Source organism: Otolemur garnettii, unplaced genomic scaffold, assembly GCF_000181295.1.
Source record: "Otolemur garnettii isolate 467f Iridium unplaced genomic scaffold, OtoGar3 scaffold00004, whole genome shotgun sequence".
In the NCBI taxonomy this organism is placed as follows: Eukaryota; Metazoa; Chordata; class Mammalia; order Primates; family Galagidae; genus Otolemur; species Otolemur garnettii.
The window spans coordinates 7,073,647-7,086,608 of record NW_003852399.1 but is presented as its reverse complement, the minus strand read 5'-3'; the positions used below and the strand labels follow the sequence as shown (position 1 = coordinate 7,086,608).

The 12,962-nt window shown below is 36.8% G+C and overlaps 1 protein-coding gene across 3 annotated transcripts in view; it reads right to left on the bottom strand.

Moving 5' to 3' along the window:
• Positions 1-12,962, bottom strand: part of ZHX1 (zinc fingers and homeoboxes 1) — a 23,462-nt gene continuing 10,500 nt past the window's right edge. For 2 of the 3 annotated variants that reach the window (XM_003782367.2, XM_003782366.2), the window contains exons 3-4: positions 4,670-7,517; positions 1-1,918 (exon numbers count right to left, since the gene is read on the bottom strand). In XM_003782367.2, coding sequence (XP_003782415.1) covers positions 4,673-7,291 — 2,619 coding nt within the window. In that variant the 5' untranslated portion in view covers positions 7,292-7,517 and the 3' untranslated portion in view covers positions 1-1,918; positions 4,670-4,672. The remainder of the gene's footprint in view (positions 1,919-4,669; positions 7,518-12,962) is intronic. The other variant, XM_023517171.1, reaches the window with a different exon arrangement.

Genomic DNA, 12,962 nt, shown 5'->3' with positions numbered 1-12,962 from the left:
TCACTGAAAACTACTAATCACTGCTTTTATTTTTGTATTCAAGGACACAACAAGGACAGGAAGGTTCTTTTGCTCTGTCAAATAAATATATTTAAAAGCTAGCAACCATCAGAGCAGAATTTTATCAAGCCTATAAAAGAGACGGGGGAAATGTATTAATGGGGAAATGTATTAATGGTTATTTACAGCTATACAGAACTAATATATTGCAAGGGAAACATAATATAAATATATTCCAAGACTTTATTTCCAATACTTGACATTTCAAATTTTGAAAACATTAAAATTATTGGCAAACAAAACTCAGACCACATTAGCAATGGTTTAAAAAAGGGAGCAATTTAATCATTATAATACAGAGTGCTTTAAGAAGTTTTTAAACGTGTAAAAGAAAAAACAGCTTAGTGCATTCAACTGTTACAGTCTTTACACTGCTTCTTTTTTAAAAAAGTTAACAGTAGTATGAAAAAAGCCACCCACAAAGCCAGCTGTCTGAGTGAAGAAATCAGCTAAATTGCAGCATTTTGGAATTACTAATAAAGCTATAGTTAAAAAATAAAAAGTTTATAAAAATGAAAGCAGCATGCATATTCAAGGCTTTTTCATAACATTTTCATTAGCTAACATTTAACCAAGAGCTTATATTTATTACTCATCATATTAGATAAAATAAACTGGCCAAGCCTACTACATCTGGTCATTCAGAAAAACATGGTAAAACCCAGAGCTAATTCAACCAAATAGTTCTTCTATGAAGAAAGCACATTTTGAAAAATGGTCCTATGGTCTCCAAAGAAAGGGTTCTTCTCAACATGAATAAACAGCACCTGTCTTTACAAAGTCTGTAAGTTTAGTATGACCTTTCAGCCTCCTGATACAGCAAGAGTTAACAGTTAACACTCCTTCCATGATTTATAAGTGAAAAGTTAACTTTTAACTCATTATGGTCAGTTCAGAAGTTTTTCTCTATTCACTGAAATTGTTATACAAAGTAGAATTTCACCAAAAGATAATTCTTTAAAATTCTGATCTGACACCTGTACAAACATTTCTGATTTCCACATGATTGTAAGAAAACACTAAGTGTATATTTATTACACGATTCTTTTTCACATTTTTGGTGCAGTATTTACTTCAGAGTTTCATCCTATCCGAATTCTCATGCCAGTTTCTTTTCCTTCTTCAATATTAATTATCGTCAGTTCCATAAAAAGCAAATCAGCTTCTAATGAAAAAAGTAACAGAAGAATTACAAGTAGAAATAGTGGTATCCATAAATGTGTTTAAATGAAAGATCCAATTATTAAGGGCCAGTGATACCACAAAATCTTACTGTCCCACCATGTGTAAATAGGCTGCTTTTACACTTAAAATTGTCTAAGCTCATGCACAACTTTTAATCTTAGTGCAGGGCCTGGTAGATAAAACATAGAAATAAATCAAGGTTTGGTTTTTTATTCCCATTTCTAACAATTTTCACTCTGTAAAATGTTTGGTCACTCGAAGTTCTAAGCTTAATCACATGTCAGAGTGTAGAGGCGATAAAGCCCATCTTACTAGACACATAGTATTAAGTTGGACAAAATATGAGGACAAGCTCTAGTGGTCATTAAACCCTCTCAGAAAGTCTAAGATTCAGTATCTCTCCATCAATTAGAATAAAAATGTACTGTATTAAAACTGGAATTTTTACAAGTTGTTTTTTAATTAGTGTTCTATTTACATTGCAGAACTTCCGCCAACTGCAGTAGTTTAACTTTGGCACAACATTAAGTTCCATTTCTTTTGGGTATTGGATCCTGTTTTTGAGAATGTGTATGCCCCAAAATGTCTTCAATGTCATCAAAGATTGGGCCCATTCACAGTAAATCAGACATCTTGACTTGAAGAATTGATTCTCCTTCAACGTTTTAGGCAGCTATAAAAGAAAAATACAAAAGACTGAAAATTTAAAGACAAGCACATTTTAATTTTTGCTACCTTTAGAAACAAAAATACCAACTAGTCATAAAAATACATCTTCTGTATTCTCTTATGAATAAAGATCACTTGTAACATACCTCTTATATGATGAATATATGTGTGTGACCTGCATACGTGTGTGCGTACCTATGCTCTTCATGTGCCAGACTTGTTTATAAACTTCTATCACCTTTATGTAACGAGGCTGTCATGTGAAAAAAATATATATGTACCTCACTTTCTGCAATAACTATTTTGGGAGAGTTATGGTAGCTTATTTTTTTGTTAACTGAACCACATTTAAATGAAGAAATAGCTGAGGAAATTTATGGTGAACCCTCCTACAAGTGAAAAATTATTTTTTAAGCCAATGATATATGATAATGTATTTTATAATTTTGTGTATTTTAAAAGCAAACACGCCTCTATATGGACCACGTGTGTTTCTGTACATATCGTGTCTAACATAAATACTATTTTTTAAAAAGCTGTAGCTGTATGTGAATTTTCTGACCACAATTAGTACCTGTCACGGTGTTAACATACAACTTAGGAACTAGCCACACAAATTTAAAGTCAGGTCAAACTAAACCAAACCAAAAAGTTCACATTATTTTTAGAAGACTGCAGCTCCCCACAAAATCACTGCCGAGGTTACAACAACGATTCACTGTAGCAACGAAATTGCTGATTTAATCTTGGCTGAGTGCACATTTCTGTGTTTAGCAATAAAAAAATATGCCTGTTAAAAATATTTTATGTATCTGGGTCAGAAGAAAGCCTGTCCGGAAGACTTCTGATGTTAGGAAATGGATGGCTGCGCTCAGAATAAAGCTGCCCCAAACTGCTTCACTTCCTGTGACTTGTGACATTATACCCTAGAACCTGGGAGGAGGTTTATACTGCTTGTTATTCTACATTTTTAGTTTCATTTGGTCTCCTGTCCTAAAAATGTTAATAAAAACAAAACCTGGAAAAAGGATCGCTAAGCAATAAGAATAGTGCCTTGCACATATTAAGCTCTCTATAAATAATTGTTAAAATAAATAAAGCCAGGAAGACGATGGGGAATTAAGGAAAAACTGCACAGAAGAAAGGATAACATTAGAGGATGGGGTAGTGATGCCGAAAGACCATGAAATAAGAGTGCTCCTTTGTAAAATAATAATGAGGCTTGATGCTTCCTTTCCTTCCTTACAGGTGGAAAACCGCAGTAATTTCTGACAGCCAGATGCTCTCTGCATCATTGACAGATGTACACAAACATCTCATGACAACTGCCTTGTAGTAAGCAGTGAGCAGTGTACTTTTATCCTAAAACATTTCAAAACAGAGAATAATCATGCTATTGAATTACTCAAGTATTAAGAATTGAAGTCCTAATTCCAAATCAGATATCTGATTTGCAACTACAATATAATTTCAATTAATTCAATTTACATAAGATTTAAGGAACATGCCAAAATCTTCTAAATTTAAATCATATTTATTTGCACTTTTAAAACTACAGAGATTTTTTTCTTTTTAAGACAGAGTCTTACTCTGTTGCCCTTGGTAGAGTGCTATGACATCATAGCTCACAGCAACCTCAAACTCTTGGGTTCAAGAGATCCTCTTGCCTTAACCTCCCAGATAGTTGGAACTACAGACGCCTGCCACTATGCCCAGCTGTTTTTGGAGATGGAGGTCTTTCTCTAGCTCAGGTTGCTCTCAAACTCCTGAGCTCAGGCAATCCACCTGCCTCTGCCTCCCAGAGTGCTAGGATTATAGGCGTGAGCCACTGTGCCTGGCCTACAGAGATATTTTTTAACTAAATACAATGTTTGTGCTGGTAGCCAGCTTGTTTTATACCAAAGAATGAAAAGATATTTTAGGCAATTGAGTTAACTAAATATCAAATTTGTTACTTGCTTTTTAATCTCTAAGACAGAAATAACTTATATGACAGTTTTCAAAAACAAATGCTACCTAAGCAAACATGAGTTTATATATGGCCTAAAATAGACCTTTGATTTTTAACAAAAAATTAATTGAATAATTGAATACATAAACCATTTTTAACTCCAGTTTAAAATCTAATAAAGTTTTGGGGGCAATACAAGAAAAAAAGATACCCATTTTCATCTAGTTTCCTAAACTAAGCAATCCTCACGCCATAAGTCTTGCCTTTGGTATATTTCCCCCCTCTCTTTAGTTTCTGTTTTTAAATTATTTTCTTAAATAGGCAAACAATAAAGCTTTAGTGAAGGGAGGGTTGCAAGAAATAAATTTTAGTCATCTTTAATATTTGTCAGTGAATCTCCCTTGCCTACCAGTCTCCCTTCTTAAAGGATGGATATGGCGCAGCACCTGTGGCTCAAGGAGTAGGGCACCGGCCCCATATACTGGGGGTGGTGGGTTCAAGCCCAGCCCTGGCCAAAACTGCAAAAAAAAAAAAAAAAAGATAATGAGTAACTTCCCCTCAAAAGAAAGTAAAAAGGTTTCCTATGAAAAATAATTAAAACAACAATAAACTCTATGTATTGAGTGATCACAATAACTCACTATACATGATAATGTATCTCTTGCCTATATTAGTGGCATCTAGTGTCTTACTGGGGGAAAAGAAAAAACCTACTTTAGAAAAAACTATGAAGGGTGAAGATGACATACAACAAGGGGACCATTCAAAATGGGTGTGGCTGATGAAATATACTCAGAAACTTACATTTCAGTCATCTGATTTAGAAAGCTTCCGCTTCACATGTCGTGGGGGTTCCCAAGTGTCACTATCATCTGTTTCTTCTTCATCTTCTTCCTGGTCATCAATAACTTCATCTTCCTCCTCATTTTCCTCAAATAATTCTATCCCTAACTCTGATCGTCTCTGTCTTTCTGCAAACCACTCTCTGACCTGCTCATAGCCCATATGTGATTTGTTAACAAGTTCATCAAGGTCCTGCTCATTAAGAAATTTGTGCTTCAGGTAATAATCCTTAAGTATTGCAGTTCCAGTTTTAAATTTAATGAGTGATGGTCCCCTGTCCCAGTTGTTAATTCTTTTGCTTCCTCTAGGCCGCCCACGAGGTCGTCCTCTTCCCCGTCCTTTGGGTCTCCCTCGCCCTCTTTTCCTAAGGGAAGACAGACCATTCATACTACCCGAATTGGCGCTTTGATAGTAGTAGTACCATTTCAAGTTTCCATTTTTCCAAGCATAACGGGTATCTCCAAACCAACTAACTATGTCTGTTCTAGCAAGTCCACTTTCTTTGGCCAACTTGTCGTACTCTTCTGGTGATGGCCACTGTGTTCGAACAAACGCACTTTTGAGCATGTGCAACTGCTCGGGTGTTTTTTTACATATCTTGCCTGTACTCCCTGCCTTAGGTGCGCTAGCTTCATCCCCAGGAGGAGCTTCCCCAGCCTCTTCTTTGGAACCACTTGCATTACTTTCTTCGATTTCCACTTTCTCTTCCTTTAAAGCTTTTGATTTCTTCTTCTCTGTAAACCAAGCATCGATTTCTCTCCTCGTAAGTTTGGTTTGCGCTCTCAACCTATTTAATTCTTCATCTGTAAGCACAGAGTTGTTGAGGAAACTTGCCTGAAGGACGCGAAGCTGCTCTGCAGTTTTCTCTTTAAACTTTTGGGGAGTAAAGTCAGGAAAGGGATTCCAGGATTGTTTATGCTGTGAAGTAACAACCGTTGGGGATTCTGTGGTTTCGTCACTGGAGTCTATAATGATGGTGGTGGAGGAATCATTGTTGAGATGTAAGCACTGATTAGTCTTCGAATTTCTCTGGTTGTACCTTGTGTCACTAAACCATTTTTTAATCTCTCCTTTCGTCAGGCCTGTTATTTTCATAAGTCTGACAATTTCTGAATCATGGGGAAACTGATTTTTAAGGTAACTAACTTTTAATTCTGCCAGTTGCTCTTTAGTCTTTTTTGCTCGAATGCCAAATGAATCAGGGTTTACCAGCGCAGTTTCGTGTTTGACGTTTTGAGAAGCTGGAACTGCTGCTGGCGCTGGCTTTGTTTCTGCCACAGGCTGAGCAGGTACCTGACTTTTCTGTACGTTTGTTTGGTTTGGAACCCCTGCCACCGTCAAGGCTATAGGTGCTGTTACTGGTAAGGTGTTTGTTCCAGCTACTTGAGTAAGAACCAGACCGGGTTGACCAACGATTTGGCATGTCTGTAAGATAGATGGCAAACCATTGCTCCCTGTAGAAATGTGTGTAGGAATGACGGTTATGGTCTGAGGTACGGTATGCACTGTTCCATTGAACTGTTTTCTTCTTGCTTCCTCTACTTCCTCGGGAGTCCAACTAACACCATGTTTTAGACGTTGGGCTGAAAACCATATCTTGATCTGTTCCTCTGTGTATTTTGCTTGAGCAGAAAGAACTGTAATTTCTGACATTGTTGGATAAGGAAATTTGTTGTAGGTGTTAAGCAAAAGTGGGTTGTTATCCAATGCAGCATTATAGGTGGGAATGCTATTAACAGGGATTAAGACTTTGGGAATCAAATTAGAATTCTGCTGAGCTGACACAGCAGTTATCACCTGGGCTAATCCAGGAAGAACCGCTGCTGGGGTCACGACCGTGCTGGCAGTACTGGGATGTACTCTGTTTACAATGGAAGTACTTGCATTAGATTCAGAAGCTGAAGAACTGGGATTTTCTGTAATTTCTTCACGGTCTTGTTTGATTTCATTCTCCTTCTCTTCAGGAACCTCCTCGGCTGAGTTATGATGAACTGTAATCCGTTTGTTCTCTACTTTGTTTTTCATCATTTTCATGATAGGAGTTTTACTGATAGGTATTCCCGAAGAAGAAACTTCCGTAGATTCTGCTTGCTCAGAATTCTCTTCTTTAACAAAACTACCATCAAAAGTCAAATCATTTATCGTTTGCTCAAAGATTGTCTGGTTATTACGTTTCACCATAGTCAACTTAAAATTCTCTTCTCCTGGATGATATTTCAGATTATGCTCAGAAAGTGCATCATACCTTTTGGTAAGAAAATTGCATTCGACGCAAACATAGGATGAATTTAGCACTACATTGGGATGTTCTGAATCCACATGAAAAGTAAACATATTTAGATCCGGAGTTTGAAAAGTACAATATTTACATTCATAGCCACCTTCCACTTTTTTACTTTGCTGATTGTCAGAATCCACAGATTCATGAACTTCTTCGTCACTTGAGATACTCTCTGCTCTGGTGTTTTCTACAGGCGTTAGCACAGGAGGACCTTCGTCCACATCTGATATTAGCTCAAGGTCTGGATCTTGTTCACTGGCAAGGACCATGCACGGTGTTGTCGACTTTCGCCTGCTTGCCATTCTGATGTTACAGGGGAAATCTCAGCGGCAATTAAAAAAGCATTGCAGCTTAAAACTGTTCAGTATTCTTCATATGAAAACAATGGCTTTTGGTTCTTCAAGTCCATTTTTGTGCTCGACAAGTCTCATTAGCAGCTTTCTCATCGTGCAATCAAGTAAAGAGCTTATTGTTGGCAGATAAAATACTGCTGAACTGCTGAAATTTTTGAAGCACAACTCCAATCACCTACATTAAAATAAATTTAAAAATGTTTTAAAATGAGTGACTTTGATCTTTTAGACAAATTATAGTTATATTTTACTTATATGAAGTTGCTGGATAGCTCAGTTATAAAGATCTAAAATATGACAAGTATCAGAAAAAAAAGTCCTCTAAGGATCAAATAGATGTCTCCAAGCAGACTCAGTGAAGGTCATGTACTGTACTTGTGCGTCAGATCCAAGCTTGTTTACCTGAACGTTTTAGCCAGCTAGCTACACATTGGAAGGCAAGGGGGAAAGGGCCTGCCTTGTCAGGCATACTATTATCACATGAGATGACAATGTGTCAACAAAGAAGGAACTTTAAAACCATAGAGAGCAGTCACAGATACTAAAAAGTGAGGGCCATTAAGTGTACAAGAAGTTCAATCCATCACTTAAGTCCTCGTCTTCCTACTGGTCTGTCTCATTCGCCCCAAAGCATGTTCTACTGTGCAAAAATAGCAAAGATGCAGAATGAACAATCAAAGTTTCAGAAACATTATCCTTCATCATTTTCCACAATGCTACCAGAATTAACAAAATATCTAATCACATCCGTCTCCTGGTACAAGTCCCCAATCCTGAAAGGATAAAGTACAAGCTCCTTGAGGGACTTATAATTCCCTTTCACAACCTGGCCTAACCTCCTTCCTAGCCCACCAAAAATGACTGCCATTCCAGGGACACTCACCATACTTTCAGCCCTTCCTTCAGCTAGCATACTTGTCCGTGCACTTGATCTGTCTGCCCTATAGATCACTGTTTTCCTTTCATTTGGTCCCATCTCTTCCCCTGATCATTTTCTAGTCTAGTACTTACCATATTGGAGTAGAGTAAGGCTACACTTCTGGCCTCATGCCCCCAGCCCTACTTGTGGTCTCCTTATTATAGATACCATGTCCCATTCTGTTTTTTTTTTTTTTTAATAACAGCTTGCTATAATTTAGATGTCTGGCTCCCAGTTATAGTGATAAAACATCTTACTTTTTATTTTATCTAGCACAAGAATACCAAATTATTACTTTTGTTTCTCTTCCTACTAATTTACTACTCAGATTGGCTAGTTAGTAAGAATTAAAGCAGATGTAAACAAATTTTTAAAAGCTTAAAATATTTCTTGGTAGAGACATGAAAAGTCTAAAATACTCATACATTATGTTACAATCTAGTGATGTACACCCCAAATTGTGCTTTTTCCTTTGAAAACATTGGATTGTCAATTTGCTTAAGATCAAGTAAGTTACTTAAAAGAGAGGCTTTTAAAAGAAAATTTCAGTAGGCTTGGCACTTGTAGCTCAGAAGCTAGGGCACTAGCCACATACACCAGAGCTGACGGGTTCAAATCCAGCCTGGGCCTGCCAAACAACAATGACAACTACAATGGCCAGCTGTTGTGGCGGGCACCTGTAGTCCCAGCTACTTAGGAGGCTGAGGCAAGAGAATTGCTTAAGCCCAAGAGTTGGAGGTTGCTGTGAGCTGTGATGCCACAGCATTCTATACCAAGGGTGATGTAGTGAGACTTTGTCTCAAAAAAAAAATTTTTTTTTCAGTGATACAAAAGACTAAAAATCTGATTATCTCAGTTGTTACAGGTTGCCTCAACCTCTGGCTACTTCTCTATCCAATCACATAGACGTGAGAAATAGTCATTCCTCTTTACTCCTAAAACTGCTCACTACAACCTCCCTTCAGGTTCTCCGTGATTTCCCTAACGAAATCAGGGTTGGTGTATCATTTAACCTGTTTTTAAAGAGAAACTGAGAATTCCCAAAGGAGCTTCGAGATCGGATCCAAAGGCTCAATTCAGTGTAATACGTATAGCTTTAAAAAAAGCCCAAGGAGCAAATAAAGGAATCCTCAGGGTTCTTATTACAAAGTCATAATGTTATAGGAAACAAGCATCTTAATATAATCACCCCATTTTTATGGAAGAAGAAACCCAGGCCCAGAGCAGTTATTCACACAGGCATTGTAGTAGAGGGGAAAACCACAGGTTTTGGAGTCAACTCTAGAACTTAGTAGTTAGGTGACTGGAAAAGTTACTCATTCAACCTCAGTTTTCTCAAATCTAGAAACAAGATTCTTCAATTAAACAAATTCATTCAACAACTATTTGTTTAATGTCAGTCACGTGCCAGGCACTGTGTTAGGCACTTAGGATGCAGTGGCGACCAAGACAGACCGACTCTGATCTGTCAGGTACTAGCAATGGAGCAAGGAAATCAGGCAGCGGACAATTACTACGTAAGAATAACTATGATCAATGCAATGAGAGAGGAAATGTCAGGAACTACAGGAGGGCACTGCAGGAGGCTTCCAGAAATGAAGCAGAGAAGGCTTCCTTAGGGGAAGTAGAACGGCAGTATCTACCTCAGAGGCTGATCAATTAAAAATGCTTCCTCCACCCACTCTGGTACACAGTAGGTGACTAACTGATGCTATTTTCAGTCCCTCAAAAATTCTTTCAGAGAAGGAAAAAATACCATTTATTTAGTATTATAAACTCTCTCACTCTTTCTCTAAAAAAAAATATGACTTAATCAACTGACAAGGCACAACAACTTAATGAGAAAGCAGAAGAAGGAAAAATATCGGATACGAATTTCTATTTCCTCTCCCTTTGTCATTACAACACATTGGGACCAGGACAGGAAAACTGCTGTACAAAAAGCACTATTAGCCGACAGGCATCACAACCTCTATCTGAAGGTCAACTAAAAACAGGGCTTAAAAATCAATGTTGGCGAAGCTTACACTATTTGTCTGTAAAAAGGAGCAAGAGATCAGTTGCACAACTGAGCAGCCATGCATCACTGCAATTAAAACAATTAAAATGAAGTCTGTCAATGAAAAATGTATGCTCCAGATGGATCCAGCACTGTATATAAAATTACTTTAAAAAATTGCCTTCAGTTAATCTTTTAGTAGAAACGTATGTAAAAAAAAGCTGATTGAATCAATTAATTGTTAGATACTGACGTTAAAAATGATAGTCAAAAGAGTAATTAAGGAACATGGAAAAATGACCCATTTATTGTGATATTTTTAAAAAATTAGAATAAAATTTGCATGTTCATTATAATAACTGTTCGGAAATATGTATGTGTGTGAACAAAGACTAAGTGTGAATATATAAAAAATGAAATTTTACATGAGATTATGGGTGAAGTTTTTATGTACAATATTTACAAGTTTTCTTTAGTATTGTTAAAATATTGCTTTATTATAAAATACAACAAGCAATAGTTTCAAGGCCTTACAGTTACAAATAGGCTAAAATATTTCTAGAATCATTTGTCTCAAGTTGGAAACAAAGTTTCTTTTCTATTTTTAAGGCAAACACCTGCTAACACCTGCTACATACATAAAAGTATTTCCAGGGGAGCAGGACTCTCTCAGTAAGCAAGGCATTCAGGTATATTCCAGATGGTTTCTGGAGCTACTGCTCACGCTCTCAGAAGTCCATTGATTCTAAGAGCCATCAAGGTCACCCTTAATCTAGAGATCTGGCCAGGTCATGGCTCTGTCTGTATCCTGGCTCTCCTCCTGAAGGTAGGATGCTCTTCAGTCAACTCATGATTCTGCACTCATCAAAATAATTATAACAAAGTTTCTCTATAGAAATGAATTTAATAAAAGCAAAATTTATGTCACCATGACATAAAAATTTTGGCAGTTCTTATACAAGTTCTTTTTTTATGGTTAGAAAGTCTGCTTAGCTTTCTACTATATTTCCATAGCTCAACAAAGTACATACTAGGATCTAAACAAACAGGGTATCCATAAAGTTCATGTGCAATTTACTATGTTAAACTATTATACATTGCACGTGAACTTTATGTCCACCCTGTATTTGCCAAAAAAATTTTGGTTTGTCTTTTTGTTGAGGCAGAGTCATACTTTGTCGCCCTGGGTAGATGTGATGGTGTCATAGCTCACAACAACCTCAAACTCCTGGCTTCTGACGATCCTCTTGCCTCAGACTCCCAAGTGGCTGGGACTACAGGTGCCTGCCACTATGCCCAGCTAGTTTTCTATTTTTAGTAGAGACGGGGTCTCCCTCTTGCTCAGGCTGGTCTTGAACTCCTGAGCTAAGGCTATACACATGTCTGGCCTCCTGGAGTGCTAAGATTACAGGCATAAGCCACCATGCCCAGCCTCAGTAGATTAATTTTAATGGCAAAATCCTTACTAATAAAATTTACCTTAGTCATTACATTATTAAAACATTCTCAGGTGTAAAACATTCTATTCATTAAATATAGCAGTGAATATTAAACAAACATTTACTAACTTCTAAAAGTTTGTTTTAATGGATTAGTTTTAAGTGTTAATAGAATATAATCAAAATTTGTGGACTACTTAAGAGTAAAACAAGGGAGATAAAAGCATTAAAAAATTATTCCTGCAGTGAAATTCAGGAGAAAAATAGTTCTTACAAGGATAGCAAATGTAAATTTGTACTTAGCACAGTTACTTTTCTGTTCCATGAGGAAACTATACATTAACGGTATCCTACTACATTTTTTTTTATTATCCTACTACATTTTGAAAAGATTAAAAAGTAAGTCCTCAATGTAGTACACTATAAGAAGTTAGTGGACTGTTTTACATTCTGTGCTTACTACTAAAAAATTCTAAAACTTTTTATAATTAGTCAGAGCCATAACTGCCCTGAAGACTTGGGGTTTTTGCCTTTTACTTCAAATTAAATGATTAACAGATAACAGTACGCTGGCGTGTTAGCCACAAAACCATTTTAGTTTGGTAAAGATTTTACGTTAATAAAAACAGACTGTTTTTTACACAAATTCTAGGTCACGTAAGAACATTTAGAAGATACTACAGTTTTTTTTAGGATCATGTTAGCTTTGACCTAGCATCAACTAAATGAAACTGTTCTTAGGTAGCAAAAATATACACATTGAGAATTCTGGGGAATCAGCATTTTTATATATACACCCTGAGAATTCTTAGGACTCTGTATTCTAATTTCACTTCTCTCTTTTTGAGTCAAGAGTTCTAGTTAGCCAGCTGAACATACTTATTTTTACCATGTTTGTATTCAAACTAAAGGTTATAAATCTAACCAAAGTCACAGAATGCCTAGTAGGAACAAAGAGTAACAAGTTCAAATTAAAATAAAGGGTATGTACCATGTTAAAAAAAAAAGTAGCTTTTACACACTTAAGGCCTTTTTAAAGTTAAAATGTAAATATATTTAGAAGCAATAATCAAGTTATTAAAAAAATTAACTTAGGGGAGGTTCCTGTGGCTCAGTGAGTAGGGTGCAGGCTCCATATACCAAGGGTGGCGGGTTTGAACCTGGCCCTGGCCAAACTGCAACAAAAAAATAGGCGGGTGTTGTGGCAGGTGCCTGTAGTCCCAGCTACTTGGGAGGCAGAGGCAAGAGAACCGCCTAAGCCCA